General features: G+C 44.5%; 1 protein-coding gene across 1 annotated transcript in view; it reads left to right on the forward strand.

Moving 5' to 3' along the window:
• The window catches only part of LOC124613500 (probable cytochrome P450 305a1), an 85,165-nt gene extending 61,936 nt beyond the window's left edge, over nt 1-23,229 (forward strand). Inside the window, exon 3 of the mRNA XM_047142208.1 lies at nt 23,171-23,229. Coding sequence (XP_046998164.1) covers nt 23,171-23,229 — 59 coding nt within the window. The remainder of the gene's footprint in view (nt 1-23,170) is intronic.
• Nucleotides 23,230-23,857: the final 628 nt, after the last annotated feature.

Raw genomic sequence — 23,857 nt, forward strand, 5'->3', positions numbered from 1 at the left:
GCAAATGAATAAATGAAACATGTCTGCATGAAACGCCCGCTAAACCCGCTGAGCAGAACATGTAATTAGGATTGGGGAAAGGGCAAAATAAGGTTGGGGTCAGTTTCACCTTCTAATTGTAATTTATTGTAATTTAATAACACATTTACAACCAAAGCGGCACATAGCCGAACCTTTACCAAATGCAACTCTTTCACGGCTGAAGACCTCCAAACAAGAAATCTTAAAATCAACAAGATATAAATGCAGTTAAAATAGCAAATAAAATGATTAAAAAAACATATATCGCAGCTGGGTGGAAAGCCTCAAGGCAAGGTAGATTGAACAGACATATGCAAAGTGCAATACAAATGGTTGAAGGCCACAATTGTATCAAACTTTATAAAAAAATTACCATAATCTTTTAAAGGCATAAGGCAGCAATGTTTAAGCTTGAAGATAATTTCAAGAATAAAGTTGCAAGGCTGAAAGCCCACAATTAATTTTCCAAAATTTTCAATAAAATATAACCATAATCCTTAAATTTTAAGTAGCTGGAAACAAATAATTAAACACCGGTGCGAAAGACAATAAAGACGACGGCATTCAGAAGCCTCCAGGGATGTCGGTCTGCCCTCGTTCGCTTAGATGAGACAGGTGGTCAGCCCAACTACACTCGATCCGTCGGAACCCAACCACGGGGCAGCCACGGACCGACCAACACAAAGACTTGCTTGCCATCAATCAGTACATGAGAACTCAAACACACAAGGTTACGAACGTGATAATCCACAGCGAAGTATGTACGAGTATTAGCTGTCAAAATTACATACAATGTTGGACAGCGACAACAGGTGAGGAAAGGATGCTGCCTGAAATTACGTTAGTGGCCAGGGCAGGTAACCGGAACACTAACGGCCACAATGCAGAAAATTCCGCTGGTGCATTCGAATTGTAGTCAACCAATACAGTTAATTGCATCGCATGGCGGCTAAATTTCAGCAATAGAAACACTCTGTGTTGCTCACAGGAAAACCTCCCCAACAGTGAACCACCGAAACGAACCACCACAACATGAATGGACGTGGCTTGGGTAGTTGAAACAACTACTCAACTTTGACGACCTGGGTCGGTGAAACACGAAGCTCGTAGCAATCGGACAGCTCCAAACACGCTCCGACACTGCGCAGGGACCACCAGCGGACCCAGCCGACTGCACCGCTCGGAGATAACTTCCCCGGTCCGCAGCAACCCTTCCGACTCCTCTCAGAATGACGACAACATCTAAAATAGTCGTCAGTGCAAATACGCCAACTACACACAAACAACCTGACAAACACTTGCACGAAGATCTGAATGATACCAAACAGTAACTAAGCATGCACGAAGACAAATCGGGAGTCGATGCACACACACACGCAGCCGACTCATGAACGATCGGCTAACCAAAACGCGTCGTCCGGTAGGACGACCGACCGACGATCCACCAAGACCGTGACCCGGCTCAATTGATGCGTGGCGGCAGTGGTCAGGCGAGCCATGTCGACGTAGACCTCACTGCTGCACCAACTCGACTGCACTAGTGCTGCATTATAACTCCCTGACGGGCAGGTCTGGACTGCGCTCCAGACACGTTCCAACTGACTGGCAGCCCGAACTCGCGACCCGAACTGGCTTACGACAGACGACTACCAGGAAGTAATAGCAGTCAAGCAAAAATACTACGAGAGGGGCTATATCGATACGCGCTGCTAACACCGCTCACGGTCAGGCAAAGCAGCAACTCATTGACAGTAGTAATTTAAGTTAACGTAGTGAGTTGGAAGTACGTTAAAGATAGGGTGTAAAAGATGGGGATACGAGCCATGCGCGGCTCACTGAATATGGGTTCCTTGCAGTCAATGGGTGAAGCTAAAACACATATAATCTATTATGAGGGGCTTAGCAAGGCAGGAAAGTTCCAGGAGCTGATTACGTTTTGAGTCAACGCTACCCAAAGGAAAACAGTGAGAGTTTTTTTTAGAGACAAATTGAGTAATTTGTTGCAGAAGCCTAATGAGAAAATGAAGTTTTTTTCGGATAGGATGTGAGTGACTAATGCACAGACATATGAGCTGACACAATGAGTATAAGCTGATGCAGTTACCTTGTGTGAAGCTGAAAATAGGGCTCAGATTCTCCATCCTGACACCACAGAGTCAGGATGGAGAACCTGTCTGACCCGTCCAAAGTTATTAGCTGGAAGAAATCGATATTTCTATGAAAGGAGGTAATGACCATTGGGCCTTCACCTCTGAAGTAAGATGTTCCAGATGTGTACGTAAGAGTCATTTGCAGAAGCAATTTCGCCAACGACATTGTTATGAGTGTGGTCGAGTTGGTGTAGGAATAAGAAACGAGGGAAAAATCACCAGAAAATTCGTCTGTTAAACACAAACGGGAATGCATCACCCGTCAGAAGGCTTTCCCACTAGAATTTAGCGCTGCACACACATGTGCAGAGATAGAATGCTGTTTGTTAGGCTTAGTACAGGGCAAGTGACATAGGGGTTTGGTAGACCCAGATGCACACCCGTCAGCCATTTGTCTGGATCACAGGCAAGAAGACACTTGTATCCATGATACAGTTTACTTGGAGTAGATGACAACTACGTGAAGCCATTAAGAACAACTCAGTTTGACTTTAACATTGGAGCTAATAGTTTTCAAGAATGCATAGAAGAGTTGGGGAATGTTGGTGAAGATAATTCTGCAATCGTCGTACTAGACTTTCTTGATAAACATCACGCGAAAATCGTTCTTTTGTGGCACACAACTGAACTCATTGGAACTTTTTTCCACTACGAACAACAAATGCAAGCGAGAGAATGTTTAAAGGTACACCAATCATAAAGATGTTGCCAACTAAATTGTGAACATGCCAGCTAAATATTGGTTTCCATGTTAACATACCACCAGGTACAGAAATTCCTGCAGATACTGATGTGTCGCAAGAGGTTTTGTTTGTGTTAGAACCACTACAAAGAAACGAAGAGTTAGATAAAATCCATTGTTCCGTGCGTAGATGTGTGCCACAGTTTAGTAATAGAAATGGAGAGTTTGTGGTTCCTATCAGTGTAGGGATGAGGTCAGTCTGCCAGAGGCGCTGATGATTGCCTATTTAGATGTTATAAATGAAGAAGACATTGATAGGTCATGTGTCAAATATAATCACAAGCAAATCATGAATGCGTCTGCATTACGTAAGAAAGTGAACTGCTTGCAAGGAAGTGACCGACAAGTGCTGGAAGTTTTGGTACTATGGTTTTTAGATTTGTACATTAATAGTCCTTTACCAGCGACGCCTGTTACACATCATCATATACCCACAGGTAACAGTGCTCCAGTCTTTAGGAAACCATATCAGGTACTCAAGTGTCAATTATTGATGGAAGAATCCATTGACCAGCAACTGGCACAAGGAGCAATAGAACGTAGTGTTATTCCTTGGAATGCAAATGTAGTCATTTTCCCACAGAGATGCTAAAAACTACAGATTCTGTTGCGATTACAGATACTTGAACACCAACTCTGTCCCTGACATGTATCCTTTTTCAAGTGTTACAGAGATGTTGAACAATCTGGGGCAATGCTTATACTTTTCAACAACGGGTCTGACAGATTGTTAGGTAACATGATATAAATAATAATAATAATAATAATAATAATAATAATAATAATAATAATAATAATAATAATAATAATAATAATAATAATAATAATAATAAATGAAACTGTGAGGGACGGGAAAACCCACCGTGGTTCAACAACAAATTTAGGAAACTACTGCGAAAGCAAAGAGAGCTTCACTCCAAGTTTAAACGCAGCCAAAACCTCTCAGACAAACAGAAGCTAAACGATGTCAAAGTTAGCGTAAGGAGGGCTATGCGTGAAGCGTTCAGTGAATTCAAAAGTAAAATTCTATGTACCGACTTGACAGAAAATCCTAGGAAGTTCTGGTCTTACGTTAAATCAGTAAGTGGTTCGAAACAGCATATCCAGACACTCCGGGATGATGATGGCATTGAAACAGAGGATGACACGCGTAAAGATGAAATACTAAACACCTTTTTCCAAAGCTGTTTCACAGAGGAAGACTGCACTGCAGTTCCTTCTCTAAATCCTCGCACAAACGAAAAAATGACTGACATCGAAATAGGTGTCCAAGGAATAGAAAAGCAACTGGAATCACTCAACAGAGGAAAGTCCACTGTACCCGACGGGATACCAATTCGATTCTACACAGGGTACGCGAAAGAACTTGCCCCCCTTCTAACAGCCGTGTACCGCAAGTCTCTAGAGGAACGGAAGGTTCCAAATGATTGGAAAAGAGCACAGGTAGTCCCAGTCTTCAAGAAGGGTCGTCGAGCAGATGCGCAAAACTATAGACCTATATCTCAGACGTCGATCTGTTGTAGAATTTTAGAACATGTTTTTGCTCGAGTATCATGTCGTTTTTGGAAACCCAGAATCTACTCTGTAGGAATCAACATGGATTCCGGAAACAGCGATCGTGTGAGACCCAACTCGCTTTATTTGTTCATGAGACTCAGAAAATATTAAATACAGGCTCCCAGGTAGATGCTATTTTCCTTGACTTCCGGAAGGCGTTCGATACAGTTCCGCACTGTCGCCTGGTAAACAAAGTAAGAGCCTACGGAATATCAGACCAGCTGTGTGGCTGAATTGAAGAGTTTTTAGCAAACAGAACACAGCATGTTGTTATCAATGGAGAGACGTCTACAGACGTTGAAGTAACCTCTGGCGTGCCACAGGGGAGTGTTACGGGACCATTGCTTTTCACAATATATATAAATGACCTAGTAGATAGTGCCGGAAGTTCCATGCGGCTTTTCGCGGATGATGCTGTAGTATACAGAGAAGTTGCAGCATTAGAAAATTGTAGCGAAATGCAGGAAGATCTGCAGCGGATAGGCACTTGGTGCAGAGAGTTTCAACTGACCCTTAACATAGACAAATGTAATGTATTGCGAATACATAAAAAGAAGGATCCTTTATTGTATGATTATATGATAGCGGAACAAACACTGGTAGCAGTTACTTCTGTAAAATATCTGGGAGTATGCGGGCGGAACGATTTGAAGTGGAATGATCATATAAAATTAATTGTTGGTAAGGCGGGTACCAGGTTGAGATTCATTGGGAGAGTGCTTAGGAAATATAGTCCATCAACAAAGGAGGTGGCTCACAAAACACTCGTTCGACCTACACTTGAGTATTGCTCATCAGTGTGGGATCCGTACCAGATCGGGTTGACGGAGGAGATAGAGAAGATCCAAAGAAGAGCGCAGCGTTTCGTCACAGGGTTATTTGGTAACCGTGATAGCGTTACGGAGATGTTTAGCAAACTCAAGTGGCAGACTCTGCAAGAGAGACGCTCTGCATCGCGGTGTAGCTTGCTCGCCAGGTTTCGAGAGGGTGCGTTTCTGGATGAGGTATCGAATATATTGCTTCCCCCTACTTATACCTCCCGAGGAGATCACGAATGTAAAATTAGAGCGCGCACGGGGGCTTTCTGACAGTCGTTCTTCCCGCGAACCACACGCGACTGGAACAGAAAAGGGAGGTAATGACAGTGGCACGTAAAGTGCCCTCCGCCACACACCGTTGGGTGGCTTGCGGAGTATAAATGTAGATGTAGATGTAGAAATGATAATAAATAACTGGAGCAGCTGTCCGAATGCAGAGACCTGTTGGAGTGTATGGATCTGTAAGAGCGAACTTTGATGTCCTCTAGACGACCGAATAGCGAAGTAATATTATGTGTTGGGCGGCTTTGGCGATCAAGTCAGAATTTGAGAAGATGATTGATTTGGGTTGGAGTGTTATTAGATGGGATGTAGATTGTTCCGTTGACTACTTCTGCACATTTGCTTCCTTTATTTAGCTGAGTGAAGATCGATTGTGGTGTGTTGGATACATGCCTGTCTGTTCTATAGACCTGGGACAGACCTTAGTTGAGGTGTAAATTATAGCCAAGATCTCGAGGATGTTACATGACTGAGACCGGTATTCGAGAGTGGAAATATAATTTTGCGTATGTTTGCTTCTAGTTAGTCAGGGGTTTACAGCATGCTGCACATAGATAAAGTTCGACGTTTGTAGAGAATTAATTTGAAGTCTATATCTTGGGAATTATGATGAACTAGTGATCGGTAGGGTGTTGCCTAGTGCATGATATTGAGAAGTACAGCTAAAATGGTGTAATATTATGGAGAAAGTACATGTGTTCTTGCAGTCTATGAGTCTGAGGATGTTTGTCGAAAGCGAACAGATAAGGAAGGAGAGACAGTAAGGCGTTTGTGCTGAGGAGGGGACAATACCGAATTTGTAAAAAGAGGTCTGTAGAGAGAACAGGTTGACGGTGCTTTCCTAGGATTGGGGAGCATTGCTGTATGTAGACGCTGTAGGGATAGGATACTTTTTTCGCATGCTGTAGAGATATACTGGCTAAGTGCACTGTTCTGTGTCAATGTGTATATACTGTATTGTGAAGTTAATGTGGTTTACATTGTGTAGCGTTTGTATATACTGCACTGTAAAGTTAATGTTGATTATGTTATGTGACGAGTAGCCGGCCGGAGTGGCCGTGCGGTTCTAGGCGCTACAGTATGGATCCGAGCGACCGCTCCGGTCGCAGGTTCGAATCCTGCCTCGGGCATGGATGTGTGTGATTTCCTTAGTTTAGTTAGGTTTAATTAGTTCTAAGTTCTAGGCGACTGTTGACCTCAGAAGTTAAGTCGCATAGTGCTCAGCGCCATTTGAACCATTTGTGACGAGTAGAGAGGAAGTCGTAAGGACGGTAGAGATATTTCCAGAGTAACAGCGGTCAAAAGAGTGTATTTCGGATACTTAGCTCATTGTGGAATGCCAATCAAATGAGACCGCGATCGTAAGATTTAACTGTATAAGTATGAGATCAACGACTTCGGTATTCGAGAGTGCGAATATAATTTTTTGGTCTGTTTGTTTCTAGTTATTCAGTGGTTTAAAGGATGCTGTACTTAGAAAAAAAATTGGTGTGTTCTTGTAGTCTATGAGTCTGGATAAGTTTGTAGAATAAAAGCGAGCAGGCAAGGAAGAAGGAGAGAGAGTAACGCATTTGTGTTGAGGGGAAGCGATCGCCGAATTTGTGGAACAGTTCTGAGAGGGACTTCCGTCCGTTGATGCAGAAGGGCTGATTACCGCTGAGTGTGGCGTGTGTAGAAAGAAAGAGCGGGTTCACAGTGCTCCTTATGAATTGAGAGAATTGGGGCATGTAGTGGGTATTGTAAAGTTAATGTGGTTTACATTGAGTAGGGTTTGTGTATAATGGATTGTAAAGTTACTATTGCTTATGTTATGGAATGAGTAGAGAGGATGACCGTGTGTGTGTGTCTGTGTGTGTGTGTGTGTGTGTGTGTGTGTGTGTGTGTGTGTGTAGATTGAGGGGGGTTGTGGAGGTAATTTAGCGATCTCTGTAAAAGTAAGCACAGGAAGCCTCAGAAAGAAAATGGTTCAAATGGCTCTGAGCACTATGGGACTCAACTGCTGTGGTCATAAGTCCCCTAGAACTTAGAACTACTTAAACCTAACTAACCTAAGGACAGCACACAACACCCAGCCATCACGAGGCAGAGAAAATCCCTGACCCCGCCGGGAATCGAACCCGGGAACCCGGGCGTGGGAAGCGAGAACGCTACCGCACGACCACGAGATGCGGGCTCAGAAAGTAAAGCAGGATGGTACTTCGATAACGGGTCCTTAGGAAATTGGGCCAGTAAATTCGATAAGAAGGAATAAGAATGATTAATCGGTTGTGCTGGGATATAGGAGGGCTGAGAACATTTGCGTATGTTGAGAGCTGGAAAGGTAGGAGGGGGAGAGCGCATTCAGTATTTTCGTGAACAAGTTCTGCTACGGTAAGAATTTGAATTTACAAATAAGCTGAGAAAACACGAAAGTGAGCGTTAACTATTTTTTTGGGGCACTATACAATTTCTAGAGAGGTTGACTGGGCTCTTATTTTTCTTTTTTTTTTTTAATTTTCAAATGATCGTTTTAGACTGAGAGGGGAGAGAAGCGCTGGGATGTGTGCGGACGGTGTGTGTGTGTGAACTCACTCTCGGCTATTCTGACAACAGACGTGAAGGGGGAGATGTGTCGCATATAGGCCGGCAAGCTATGGAATGCGGCCTTAACATGTGTGTTGAATCGCACTGAGTTAGGACGGTGACAGACGACTAGCGTGGCCTGGCTTGGATATTCATGTTCGGCGTGTAGGTGATATGAATTTCTCAGGTGTTAGGTGTGAATGCGGCTGTCATCAAGTCATGTTTGAAGGGTCGAACAGAGGCCTTTGAGCGAATTGAGAGCTGTCGGACGTGTGACTTAATGTGGGACAGGTTGATTGCGCGCGCCTGTTGAGTTACTTTGCTGTGCGTTATTTGGACAGATTACGAGTACTGATGGTGTTTACAGTTATGTGTACTGCATTGTTTAGGAGCAGTTTGATATTGTGCACTGAAATTAGGAGCTGTTAACGTGTCTGCCGACTGTGCAACATGACACCAGGTATATCAGAACGAGTGTTTTTTGTATGAGAGTGATAGGTATACTCGATGCGTAAATAAAATGTGCGTTAAGTATTTGTGGGACGATATAGAATATGAGAGAGTTCGAGTTGGTTGTTATTTTTTCTACTTGGAGGGTTTGTTAGATCGAATTTCTGAGGTGAGTAGCTACGAGAGCGCGAGGGATGTGACTGCAGCATATCTCCGTTTCTCAGCGGTTAACTAAAGATGGGGCGAGCAATGTTCTCGGCTTAGGTACTGGGGGGTGTGCTCTGGCCATGTGCTAGACCGTGTGGATTGAACAACAGTATTAGGGTCATAGTTTAGCTAGAATATTTATACAGGAGTATGTCCGACGTGAGTATAAAGGTCCAGACTGTGACGTGGGCGGTCTCGCGCTCGTGGAGTGTGAGAGAGGCAAAGCCGACGATCTTGAATTATCACAGGTGACTTAGGTTAGTGGCTTCGTTTGCCACAATTTTCTTGTGTTTCGTAGCGAAACACGAACTGACCATCAGAATTGAAGCTTGGCTTATTTGTATAGACAGAATGTGATATAAGTTAATGTGGGTTAGTACTCGTTAGTGCACGTTAGTAAACGGAAGCAAGCGTTAGTACATGTTAGCCAACGAACATGGGTCGGTAAATGGACGTGGTGGTCGGTAGGGACTGTAACTACTTCATTTCAAGTCCAGGTGGGTGTGGCAGTGGCGAAAATTGATTCCAACTCTAGGTGGACGTGGCAGTTTTCCGCATCAGAGAGGTTAATTAATTGATCAGATTAATTAAATACTCACGCAGACTTTGTTACATTCACTTGCGGAGGTACTAAGCTAGGTGCGCGCGATGGCTCATGTGTACGAACGGGTGTTTTCGCCAAGATCCTGGATTAGATAATCGAAGCATGTGGGCTGAATAATGAGAATCAGGTGATCAGTTAACTTAGTGAGAGCGTTCTTTGTCTGACAGAGCCAGGTGATCAATCGCGTGTTGTGATGTCAAGGAAGTTTCCAACTCAGTAGAAAAAACATTCCAGTTCGAGCGTGTCGGTTCCTGTCTATAGGTCTTGAATTGCAAAGTTTATGGGGCTGAGGGCGTCCTTTGTGCTCCATCACACGTGCTGGTGGGACTGTATGTGGCGTGAGGGTGGTTTGGACAGAGCAAGCGTGTCGGTACCTGTACGTCGGTGCTGAGAATTTTCGAACTTTAGGACCGATATAGCTTTTACCATGTCACGTGATAGAACTTTCCAAACATCTCAGGCGGTTGTGTGAGGTAGGTATCGGCAGGTTAGAACCTGTTCAGAAAAGTAAATTTGGGGTGGAATGTGTCTTTAGTCCAGCACGTGGTCGACAGGTTCCATCTTGTCCAGCGTTAAGTGCTCGCGGGTGCAGAAAGATGTTTACGTAGTCGGACTCTGAGGTGAGCGCGGCTGTGCAGGTACCGCTGGTCGCTTGACGTCAGCCGGCCAGGGAGCTGCCGATGGAGTGGGCTCAGCCGGCCGCGCGTACCTCAGCTGCGCTCTGGAGTTTTGCTGTGTGAGCGTGGAGAAGTCAGTTGGGACACACCTGCATGACCGTAATGTCTGAAATAAAGAGTCATTTTCCAGGTATTTACAGAAGACTACGTGCGTCGCGTGTATGGAGGGTGTGTGACGTAAGCAGGGCGGCGGCGCAGCGATTGTACAGTTATTGCGCGCTCGCGATAGCGAGTCAATTAGCGAGCGTTCTAGTGCGGACCAGACGTGCTGTTATATAGTCATGGCGGATTCCACTGTCGAGCAAACTTTGCCGCCAAAAGTGTAGCACTGCATCCTCGATCGCACAAGGACACGTGGCGAACGACTTTGTGAGGTCGGTATCTGCAGGTTCGGACTTGCTCAGGGAACGGTCGACCATTGTGTGATTCAGCTCCGAGACAGATAATTTTGGCGGGATACGTGCGGAGGCGACGAATACACATGGTGAGCGGACAAGGGGCCGCTGTGACGTCAAACTCGACAAGTTCCAGTGTGTCCAGCGAAAACATGTTTACAACGTGGGAGCAATCGCTGGGCTCGCGCCCCGCACTAGTGGCCAGCCGCCGCACGTGACAGGCGTAGGCAGTGTCTCCGTGCGCTGGCCAGGGGGTGGCTAGGATTTGGAGTAATTCAGTTGGAGCGCGGACGTCGTGGTGACTGCACTGCGATATCAAAGATGTGTGCGCTGACTGTGTTGGAGAACAAGTGATGACCGTACTGCTTGAAATAGTCTTCAGTCCCTTCCCCCCCGCAAAATCAAAGGACGTGACTTACGTGGCAGTTTATTATTTGATGCAATTATGATAGGTTACCAGTGAAAAGAGATAAGTGAGGGAGAAAGTTCGTATGTGTGATCAATTATGGTGTTGGGATTTGAACTTGTGACAGATTTTTGTTATGGGTGTAAGGAAAATGGGTTTCTCACCGAGAAAATCGGACATCTTGAATAAATAATAAATGATAATAATATATAGAAGTACAGTTTTCGAGTATTATCGTGTTGGAATTTGAATTTGACGCAATTTTCTAGTGGATGTAGGCCTATAATAAATAATAATAATAATAATAATAATAATAATAATAATAATAATAATAATAATAATAATAATAATAATAAATTATATTGAATTATAATAAATGATAATGAATCACAATGAATGATAATAAATGATAATGAATGAGAATGAATGATAATAAATGACAATGAATGATAATGAATGTTAATAAATGATAATGAATGATAGTGAATAATAAACAAAAGTAAGGTTCTGCAGCCATTATCATGTTGGAATTTGAATTTGGAGGGAATTTTCTAGTGGAGGCAGGTCAATAATAATAAATAATAATAAATTATAATAAATAATAGTAAATGATAATAAATAATAATAAATGATAATAAATAATAATGAATGATAATGAATGTTAATAAATGATAATCAATAATAATGAGTAATAATAGTAAAGAGAAGTACGGTTTTTGCATGCATTATCCTGTTGGAATTCAAATTTCCCACCTTTTTTCTTCTGGAGGCTTAGGTTAGTGGACATAGCACAATTAGCCTGTTTCTCCCGCCAAAATTCAAAATTCCCGCCATTTTTTCTTGAGGTTAGGTTAGTGGACATAGCACAATTCGCCTATTTTCCCGCCAAAATCCGCCATCTTGGATGAAGTCATGCAATGTTACCAAGTCTAAATGCCACCATCTTGGATGACGTCATCGCCGCCACCTTGAATAAATTTGGCAACAATGGAGAGTGGGGGTGACACCCCCCTTGGGGTTGGATGATGTCATCATAACAGAACTTTCAGGGCACCCTGTGGGGTGATACCATCGTTGCCCCACTACTAATCTCTCCCTTGGCAGTCCCCTCCCAGAGATCCGAATGGGGGACTATTCCGGAATCTTTTGCCAATGGAGAGATCACCATGACACTTCTTCAGATACAAGCCACATGTCCTGTGGGTACACGTTACATGTCTTTAACGCAATGTTTCCATTGCCTTCTGCATCCTCATGCCGTTTATCATTGCTGATTCTTGCGCTTTTTGGGGCAGTTTGCTACCCGTAGGACATGTGAGTGCCCTGAACCTCTGTCCTGACCTCTGCCCTCTTTGACAGAGTCGTTGGCAGTATGAGGGTGACTTCTTCTGCTGGAAGTCTTCGGCCGCCAATGCTGATTATTAAACAAAATTTAAGCAGCGATGGGATTCGAACCTGGGACCAAAGATGTTTTGATTATGAACCAAAGACGCTACCCCTTTTTTATATCATAACCACTTTTTTTTCCTAAACCACGGGCGCCGACAGAATTTTGATGCAACAGGAAAGGAGATGCTATCTATGATTTATGGAATTATACTTTCCTTTTATGCAATGGCCAAAAGTTCAAAGTGGTAACATAATACACATTACTAAAATTATTAATAGGATTACGGAATCGTTCTGACAGATTAGTGTGATAGGCACTTAAGCTGAGTGAATTTTACTACGAAGTAGTTCATAAACCAGGAAATTATCCTACAAATATGGACACAATGAGAAGAAATATTGGAGTACTGCAAACAGTAAATCAAAGTATAGCTGAGTGGCAGAAGCAAGAGATGTAAGATATAAGACATTCAAATAGCAGCAACATTTTGTGATGCATGATGGCTTCCTATGCAGATCAATAAAATGTGTACCATGCATTGCAGGTTGAGCAGTGTCCAGAGACGAAGTTTTGCAACAAATGCAGGAGCACATGTTGGCAAGTCATGACAGTTGCAAAATTGTGGATAGGAGAGTTGCTGGAAAACCTGTGGAAAACTAGGAAACATGATATGGAAGAGCACATAAAAAATGTATACCTTGTGCACAAAGGACTGATCTTAGCCACCCAGAAGTTTCACTGCAAAAATTGCCAAAAGCGAAAAACCATTAGAAATGATTGGATAGGATTTCTTAGGACAATTTCATGTAACTCCTGAAGGGAATAACTACATGTTAACAATAATGAGCACTTTTCCTGGTACAAAGACACCCAGACAAATCCAGACAAACAAGCTAACACAGTAGCGCAAGCCATAGTAAATAACTGGATCCTCATGTTTGGAGTATTGGAGACTATAATAACAGACCAAGGGCATAAATTTTGTATCACGGCTAATGATTTACATTTGCAAGAACAAATCTCTTACATCCACAAGGAAATGGACAAACAGAAAGGGTTCACAGGACGATTTCGAAAATCTTAAGTCACTACACTAACAGCCAATATGTTAATTGGGAGAAATATAAATTCATAAATTCAGTTAACAATTCTAAAGTCCACTCCAGTTCCAATCTTGCACAATACAAGTTGGTTGTTGTTGTTGTTGTTGTTGTGGTCTTCAGTCCTGAGACTGGTTTGATGCAGCTCTCCATGCTACTCTATCCTGTGCAAGCTTCTTCATCTCCCAGTACCTACTGTAACTTACATCCTTCTGAATCTGCTTGGTGTATTCATCTCTTGGTCTCCCTCTACGATTTTTACCCTCGACCCTGCCCTCCAGTACTAAATTGGTGATCCCTTGATGCCTCAGAACATGTCCTACCAACTGATCCCTTCTTCTAGTCAAGTTGCGCCACAAACTTCTCTTCTCCCCAGTCCTATTCAACACCTCCTCATTAGTTATGCGATCTATCCATCTAATCTTCAGCATTATTCTGTAGCATCACATTTCGAAAGCTTCTATTCTCTTCTTGTTGGTATAGGGTTGGAAAACACCATCTTCTTTTGATACGATAAAAAGCAAGCTTGAAGCTAACAATGAGTCAGTAAACAAATTCACAAAACGTCTATGGGAAGTGTGGCAAAGAGTAAAACAGGCCAATAGAAAAGCTTTAGAACCTCTGAAGCAGGCAGAGGAACGCGTAGGAAAACTACAGTAACACATAGTAGGTCAGTGAGTATTATTAATACACCAAAAGACAAAACCAAAAAAATTTTAACTGAGTACCACAGCCTGTAACAAGTCATTGAAATGATTTCATCGCAAATTTTAATTTACAATTTCATTTTCTTCACGTGTAAACACGTTTTCTCAAGAGCGAAGCAATTGATCAAGCATTCTTTACTTAGATATCATATTACTATGGACATATAGGGAGGTTATTTGTTGAGGGGTAACAAGACAGCTACGCCACACTGAAGTAGCCGAAAGGCACGCGTAATCTCACGTAGGCTAGATAGAGGTCTGAAACAGGATACGTAATGAATGGTAGCAAGAAAAGTACGTAGCTGCTATTATACTTAACTTTTAATCCTTCATTTGAATACAGTATTCCTTGATGATACAAGTGAGACTGTATCTTAAAATGGTTAATGGCGCCTTGCTAGGTCGTAGCCATTGACTTAGCTGAAGGCTATTCTGTCTCTCGGCAAATGAGAGGAAGGCTTCGTCAGTGTAGTCGCTAGCAAAGTCGTCGTACAACTGGGGCGAGTGCTCGTCCGTATCTCGAGACCTGCCTTGTGGTGGCGCTCAGTCTGCGATCACACTGTGGCGACACGCGGGTCCGACATGTACTAAATGGACCGCGGCCGATTGAAGCTACCACCTAGCAAGTGTGGTGTCTGGCGGTGACACCATATTCCTCCCCCGCAAATCGGCCAACGGTCGTGTTATAAGGCTTCCGCCCGCCGTGGGCAGGACCCCATGTTGTCGTATGCGATGAGGTGGGGGAGCCTAACGACAGGCGAGGCTGTGCCACCCGCACCCGGCCATTCGGTCAGAGGGGAGCTAGGAAACGCCTGAAAACCCAGTCCAGGGTGCACGTCAACATGCGGTGTATGCGCCCGTAAAGAGACAGGAGGGGCCGAAGGGTCGACCTCCATTGCGTCGGGGTACCCGACGCGCGAAGACGCCATGTGGTCCGGAGCGGGCAAGAGTTTCATGGCGGAGGACAGCTGGTCACGGGAAGCGATCGGCGGCGCGCGACCCAGGGAGGCTCCTGGCGGCTGCAGCGAGGCGTCCACCGCGGGCTGCGCCGGCTGGAGGACAGGCGGCGGCGGCGGAGGCGGCAGCGGCGCGTCGCCATGGGGCAAAATGGAAGGCATCGTCGGTAACACCTGGGGATGAGGCGAGCCAGTAGATGGGTCCCCAGGGCGCTGACCGGACGGCACCGTCGCTGAAAGCAGACGGGGAGCGGCAGAACCCGTGCGACGACAGAGGTGCAGCTGATTGAGATGCCGACGCACCTCACCAGAGGCCCCCAAAACCAAATACATCGCGCGGCCGAGGTAGCGAAGAATGCGCCCTGTGAGCCAACGCCGTGAACCTCGATAGTTGCGATAGAATACAACGTCGCCTGGAGCAAAAGCAGGAGTCTGCCGCTGCACAGGAACCTGATGCGGCGGGTGCAGCAAAGACATCAAGGTTCGATGAGGATGACCGTGGAGCAACTCAGCCTGTGAGCGACCATCTCGGGGCTGAGAGCGATACGATGACAAAAAGAGCAACAACGCGTCCTCCCGAGAATGCGACTCTTTCAACTTCAACATCTGTGACTTGAAAGCCCGGACCAATCGTTCAGCGGCACCGTTAGACTGAGGCGAAAACGGCGCAGATGTCGGATGTTGAATACCATTGGCCTGGCAGAGTGACTGAAATTCTGCGGACATGAATTGTGGGCCATTGTCGGAAACAACAGTCTGCGGAAGACCTTCAATGCAAAAGATAGCAGACAACGCTTGGATGGTGGCAGAAGACGTCGTGGAAGACATCCGGACAACAAAAGGAAAATTACTGAAGGCATCTACCAGAACCAACCATCGAGCAATCCAGAATGGACCAGCAAAATCGATGTGCAAGCGTTGCCAAGGGGAAGTGGCTTTTGGCCATGCAAAGACTTTCCGCGGCAGTGCGAATTGTTGTTCGGCACACGCCATGCGCTGGCCGGAGTGACTGAGCGGTTAAAGGCGCTACAGTCTGGAACCGCACGACCGCTACGGTCGCAGGTTCGAATCCTGCCTCGGGCATGGATGTGTGTGATGTCCTTAGGTTAGTTAGGTTTAAGTAGTTCTAAGTTCTAGGGGACTGATGACCACAGCAGTTGAGTCCCATAGTGCTCAGAGCCATTTGAACCATTTTGAACCACACGCCATGCAAGAAGAACACACATTCGTAATCGCAGCATCGATTCCGAACCAAGTACAGTGCTGACGAGCAAGTTGTTTCGTTCGCACTATACCCCAATGTCCTTGGTGAAGAAGCCGTAAAACAGAGGACTGTAATGAACGTGGGACCACGACTCTGGACTGATCATTATCAGAACGCAACAACAAAACACCACGTCGAACAAAAAGTCTCTCCTTGTGAGCAAAAAATCGGCGAACCAACGGATCCTCGATCCGTGACTTTGACAAAGGCCATTGCGTAGCAACAAAACGCAAAACGGTAGCAAGGACAGGGTCAGCAGCTGTGGCTGAAGCTACACGACGAAAATCAATCGGAAACGAGTCGACCACTTCATCGGTTTCCCATCAATGAACATGCAAGCAAGTTCGGAAGAATCGAATGCTTTATCCTCAGCAACAGGCAAACAGGACAACGCATCAGCGTTTCCGTGCTTAGCAATGGACCGATACAAGATATCGTAGTGGTACTGCGAGAGGAAAATAGACCAGCGAATGAATTTCTGCGCTGTACGCGGAGGTACAGGCTTGTTTGGATGAAAAAGCGATGTCAAAGGTTTGTGGTCTGTGATGATGGTAAAGTGACGACCATACAAGAAATCATCGAATTTAGTAACACCAAACACGAGAGCCTAAGCTTCTTTCTCTATCTGCGAGGAATTTCTTTGCGCAGACGAGAGCAATTTTGACGCAAAGGCAATAGGGCGATCATGCGACCCATCTTTGTGCGCAAGCACAGCACCGATCCCGAAATCCGATGCATCTACCATCAACAAAAGGGGTCGCTGGGGATCGAATGGCGCAAGACAAGTATTTGAAAGCAAGGCCGATTTCAACTGGCGAAAGGCGCGTTCGCATTCCGTCGTCCAGACGAACGGAACACCTGTACGGCGTACGCGATGAAGCGGAGCTGAAAGGGAAGAGGCATTGCGCACATTCACTCACACCTTGTGATTCTAAATCGTTGAATGTTCTTGCGACCCCATCACGCAATGCGTGGGGAACATTGCGCGCTCGGAATAATTTCGGTTGCGCGTTTACTTGCAGTTCCAAATGTGCTTCATAGTTCTTAGCGCAACCAAGGCCCGGTGCAAAAATGTCTGCAAATTCTTCACATAGCCAAGAAACACTGTCTGAAGGCACAGTCTGATTCACTGATAGGACCTGATTTACAATAGACATGTTAAACAATTGAAATAAATCTAAACCAAACAAGTTCACTGCAGTAGAAGAACGAAGAACGTAAAATGACACAAGTTTTGTTTGTCCCTTGTATGTTGCAGGAAGGGTGCACTGTCCTAACACAGGGATCTGCTGTCCTGAATATGTAGTGAGCTCAACAGTTGCGGCACGCAATGGAGGTTTGCCCAGTTGTTTGTACGTGTCGTGATTGAGCAATGAAACTGCAGCTCCGGTATCGAGCTGGAATGGTATGACCTTGCCATTAAAGCCCAAATCTACCAAAAGTTTATTGTCCTGCTGACGACAAGAGCGACTGTCTCGTGCAATTTGAACTGACACTGGTACAGAAGCACTTGCGACTCGACGCGATTTCCGGCGACGTTGACGCACAGTATTTGTGGGACGAACACAGTCACTGTTAGAGAAAGTGGCACTGGATGAAGTGGAATTAACTACATGAATGTCCATGGGCGAAGGTTCACGAGCCTGAGTGTCCTTGGTTCGATTCCGGCGCGAAGCAAAGGGCCTGGAATGATGAAGAGTGTCTGATCTGAGCTTTTTCTGGCAAACACTTTGAACATGTCCTTTCTTATTACAGAAAAAGCAAATAGCCTGGCGTGACGGGCAATTTTCACGCGAATGTCTAGTAGCACACCGCGGGAATGATTTCACTGCATTTGTGTGCTGGCGCGGCACACCTGGTTTAGAGCGTGGCGGCAGCTGCGTGGACGTGCGCGAGGGCAGGTTACCGGGCCGCGCAGCGTGCCCGGCGGGCGGGTTAATGTTACACACAGCTGGCGAAGTTGCAAATGAGTCCTGTGCAAAGTCAAGCGTGTCCTGTCTATCCAATATGTCTGTCACTTGTTGAAGGGAGGGATTGACGAGTTTCAAAATCTGTTCCCGTATGCGAACATCAGAAACATTCTGTGCAATTGCATCGCGTACCATTGTATCTGAATAAGGGAGTCCACATTCACACTCAAAAGCACAATCCCTTGTAAGGCCTTGCAAAGTAGCAACCCACTCCCTATTAATTTGACTGGCCGTATGTTTTGTACGAAAGAAAGTATACCGTTTTGCAACGACATTGACTGTTTCTTTGAAATAGGCGTCCAATGCCGACAAAATTTCATCGTAGGACAGAGTCGCTACGTCGCGTCGGGGAAACAATTTCACTATCACACGGTACGTTTGCACCCCTACACACGACAATAAATGAGGCTGCCCCTCGTTACCTTGAATTCTGTAGGCGGCGAGATGAAATACAAATTGGCGTGACCACTCAGTCCATGTCTCTTGGGTTGGGTCAAACTTGACAAACGGCGGTGCAACTGCATGTTGCGGCTGCGGTAGCGGTGAAGCGGCGGCTGCCACATCGGTTTGAATGGCACGTTGACCCTGGACGAGCTGTCCAAGGGCATCCAATAACGCCTGCGTCTGCTGATTCTGCAAGCGATAAAATTCGGACAGTACATCTGGCGAAGCCATGACACAAGTAAATGTAAGCAATTAGAAAGAACAAGACCCTTTCCGTTGACTCGTCGCCAACTGTTGTGGCGTAACAAGACAGCTACGCCACACTGAAGTAGCCGAAAGGCACGCGTAATCTCACGTAGGCTAGATAGAGGTCTGAAACAGGATACGTAATGAATGGTAGCAAGAAAAGTACGTAGCTGCTATTATACTTAACTTTTAATCCTTCATTTGAATACAGTATTCCTTGATAATACAAGTGAGACTGTATCTTAAAATGGTTAATGGCGCCTTGCTAGGTCGTAGCCATTGACTTAGCTGAAGGCTATTCTGTCTCTTGGCAAATGAGAGAAAGGCTTCGTCAGTGTAGTCGCTAGCAAAGTCGTCGTACAACTGGGGCGAGTGCTCGTCCGTATCTCGAGACCTGCCTTGTGGTGGCGCTCGGTCTGTGATCACACAGTGGCGACACGCGGGTCCGACATGTACTAAATGGACCGCGGCCGATTTAAGCAACCACCTAGCAAGTGTGGTGTCTGGCGGTGACACCACATTATTGTTATCCTGATAACACTTCACTTAGTCAAGGGAACAGTACCCAGTACAATTTGGAAGCAGCTGCCCAATTCTGGAATATTGTCGTCCAGACAACTGGATTAAATAGTCATCGGTGAAGATTGAGATAAAACTTTGAAATGTGGGATATCCGAAAGGTTGTTTGCAGGTTACAGGAGGTGTTGACGATATGACATGAGGAAGTGCAGGAAGAGAATGTTTGAAGGAAATGGAAAACGAGTATCACGAGCTAAGACTCTCATACGAGAGAGAGAGAGAGAGAGAGAGAGAGAGAGGGAGAGAGAGAGAGAGAGAGAGAGAGGGAGAGAGAGAGGGAGAGAGAGAGGGAGAGAGAGAGGGAGAGAGAGAGGGAGAGAGAGAGGGAGAGAGAGAGGGAGAGAGAGAGGGAGAGAGAGAGGGAGAGAGAGAGAGAGAGAGAGAGAGAGAGGAGAGAGACAGAGAGAGAGAGAGAGAGAGAGAGAGAGAGAGAGAGAGAGAGAGAACACATCCAAACCAGTTGAGGGATATAGTAACACACGTTCTTCAGAAAGGAAAATAAGATGGTTGTATGCAGGAGGGAAGATACTGAAAACCGTATTTGGCATAGCAGACAGTGAAAACATATGAAACCTAGATAGTACACTAGAACAAACTCAAGAACTATTATTAATCTCAGAACAAAGAGAAGTTTACAAACTCCATCATTAGCACAGTTACAAGGATGTACAAGGGAAAGCATGACGAATTGTCCCGCCAGAGCTGTACAGACTAATGCACAGGCATTTGAGGTAGAACTATAATTAAGGAAAACTGCGGTATCAGAGTGTCAATGGGAAGCGCTTGCCCCGCAACCACATTTCCAGAAAGTGTTATCATACTGGATATAGTCAGTTTTCTCACTAGAAATTGTCATCATAAACTGTTACCAAAATGAAAAGCTCATTGTCATGACCAAATTAGAACTACAGAACAGTGGGGTGATAATAAATAGCACAACATGTGATATAGCAAGAGAAAATTTCGTCTTCCAGCTCCTACCATGGGCTCAACCACGATCCAGTTCTTATAACATACTCTGTATTGGCTGGAAAAACCGTAAGAAGTGTTACTCGCCCTTTCCTCAACACGTTAAATTCCGTCCTATTGCACTCACTAGATGAGCTGATAGCATCACAAACAGGATGAATTTTGGCAGAACAAATGTTCCAACATATTCAGAACTGTATGGATAAAGAACAGTACGTCATGACGATAAGAATTTTTACCAACAGCACTCTCACGATTCTACTAACAGTTCGTGCCTTCTGCTCTTGTTTGGGACATAAAATTAATACTCCGTCGGAATCATCAATCCACCAAACACCTGCCCAAATTCAGTATCATAGTAAAATAGTGTACCATAACGCAAAATATAAATTTGTGTTAGAAAATAGGACTCAACAGACACAATATAAGATTGAGAAGAGAAGAAAAAACTTTTTCAGTAAATTTTTCAAACATTTAAACAACGTAAAAATGTACAGTGTGGTATTATCTATGCAACATGCCTGCCATGAGATTGCTTCAGAGCAAACTAAAAAATAAATTGGAACGAATTTGTGAAAGGAGAGGGAAGCATTACTCAGCAGGAATGTGTTACATTAAGGACAAGTAAAATTTTTCAAAGTCCCCTCCAGTCAGCACCAAACCAAGACAAGCGAGTCCAACGCCATGTCACAATCAGAACGACAAATAGCCAAAGACCTGACATTGAGAACAGAGTAACAAACCTGGAAGATATTGTGTCAACTCATGCGATCGAGAGGCCTGAATGGTTGACTCAACGACATGAGCTCAATAAGGAAAAGACATAACGTCATTTTAACTGCACAGCTTGATTTCATGAGATAGTAAAAGTTTCACAAGAACACCTATAAGCCTGTTGATACGGCTGAAGGCCTGAAAGCCATTCTTGCGAAATAGACTATATTTGGTCATCGCCAACCAAGCATAACGCCATTGTCTCAGACGAGTAAAAGCAAATACCAGGCTCCCGAGCCTTCCGAGAAATTATGTTGCAATACACCAGCTATGAGGCTGAGCCTGTGATGTGGTGCCACCATTCACCAAGATGACTTCCAACTTCGAAACTGCTACTTCTCTGATCTGCCGTAGTTGGTCGCTGTGAGCTGCTGACGTTGCAACCTCTGAGGAGACTAGGATATTTTTACCTCTGGCTTGCTGAGCCAAACTGATAGTCCTTGATGCCTCATCCATTTGTCCCAGAAATTGAGAGTCATGCTAAACGCTGCTGCTCCAGACTAGTATATGTAAGCAGTCACTTACTTCCCTGGCTCTCCTTGGTGGAAGGGTGACACTGTGCAGAATTGCTGAGAGATTACTCACGCACATACCTTCAATGTCTATGAGAGTGCTCTGTTAATACACAGTCGCTGTCCTGGGCAGCAACACCTACTCTACAGTCTACAATAGCCGCCAGTGAGATCTGCCCCTGCCTAACACCAATTTCATGTGAATGGATGCTGCTGGGGCGACGTCCTTCAAAGATTGATAAGACCGTGTAAACGCATTCCAGGGCCATCCAATGCACTTCTGTTGGCTTGGAGGCCGCCACAGAGGAATGCACGATTGTAAACGTCAAAGTAATAAATTCGTGTTCTGTTAATGTTGTACGATTAATGTCCAGCACCCTGACCTACCTGCTCCACTGCACACTCCAAGCTTCTTCATCCCAACAGCAAGGGTCTCCACGCAGGCCCCTAGAATACTGAATCGAACCTTCGATCTCAAAGGTATAATCTAGATAGTAGAGGATCACTGGGCACTGTGGTCACAAATGCTGAGGTCAGCACTGAAGTGGCATCAACATTCCTGGAATTATGACATCAGCGTATCCATACACATTCACCAAGACTGTTTCAGCACTGCGCCAGGAACTGTGGCATCATCATATCCCCAAGGCGGTGACATAATCACTTCTGGAATTCTGACATTATTGTGTTACTGCCCTGCGCAGACAACCACCACAGTCCGCAGCCCCGAACACCTCCATGACCTGCTATCTCATCCCCCTACTCCCTCATTCCATGGACAATTAATGTGCATGCAGTGCTACTTTGCTCTTGCCCTACTGTAGAAAAACTGTGAGCTGGCAAAGCCTATGATTGGGCCATCACAAGAATGACTTGATATGTATGGTATTTCTTAACACATAATGCTAGCTTGTCGCTGTCATTTCGTCACTGTCTGTATGAAAGTCTACATCTCATTTGTTCAATTGATGAGACGCTTTTTTGGTCGAGGAAGAAATTAAAAAGTTTATTCGTTGTAAATATCTATCAGATAAATGTTCTCAAAGCTTTCTGCATCAAGATTTGAAATGTATGATAATGGGGGAGTGTATGACTGTAGACAAAAGGTATATTGTTCAACAAATAGTAGCAATTCAACAGATTGGCAAGTCGATGGATTTCCTTAGTGGGTCCTCCAGCATAACATTCTTCATATGCTGGAACTATACACTCTTTTTAAAATGTCTGTCCACTCTATCTCCATGAAAGAGGCGGTAATGACAATATAAACAGAAATACATTACCTAGGAAAACCCTCACTGCGATTACAGTATATATCCATCCATCTGTAATAATTATTATGAGGTGTGTATGACATTATACTTTTAGTTTTTGTATTATTATTACAGTGCCAGAAGGGCTGCAACTAGAACAGGAAATGGAGGTAATCCACACATGGCAGCAGTAGCAACAGTCCACAGGTGTTTATAGCAATCAGGAGGAATGTTGTAAAATTGTCGCTATGGAAATAGATATGTCCTGCAAACATGTTTTTATTTATTTATTTACTTTTTTCATTTTCAACCCAATCAATTAATAACAGCACACACAAACACACACACACACACACACACACACACACACACACACACACAAATACTCTTGCAATTTAAAAAATGCCAACATTTGAATTGTCTCTAAACATCTGAGAGCCTTGTTGGTAAATACACTGATGTAGGACGTGCTAACTAATAGATATGACCAACTGTCGTTGCACAGTGCAATTCTTGTGATGATGTTATAATAATAACTTTAGATGTCATGTCAATATGGCGCTGAGGATATGGCATGATGTGTGAATGTGCTACCTTTCACTCTGCTTGTCAACCACATGTTGCAATAGTCTGCACTCAGCATATGTCATCATCACGTCTATGTAACAGATGCCACTGTGTCCTCAGGAAGCTTGACAATGAGCATGATCGCTCTGAATTTAACATCAAAGATAATTATAGCTGTAAGCATTTTGCTCGTGATGAGCCGATAGTATAGGTAGAGTTTTCGTTTTTTTTTTTAAAATTTGCAAATAGTGTATA

This window comes from Schistocerca americana, chromosome 4 (assembly GCF_021461395.2).
Source record: "Schistocerca americana isolate TAMUIC-IGC-003095 chromosome 4, iqSchAmer2.1, whole genome shotgun sequence".
Taxonomy (NCBI): domain Eukaryota; kingdom Metazoa; phylum Arthropoda; class Insecta; order Orthoptera; family Acrididae; genus Schistocerca; species Schistocerca americana.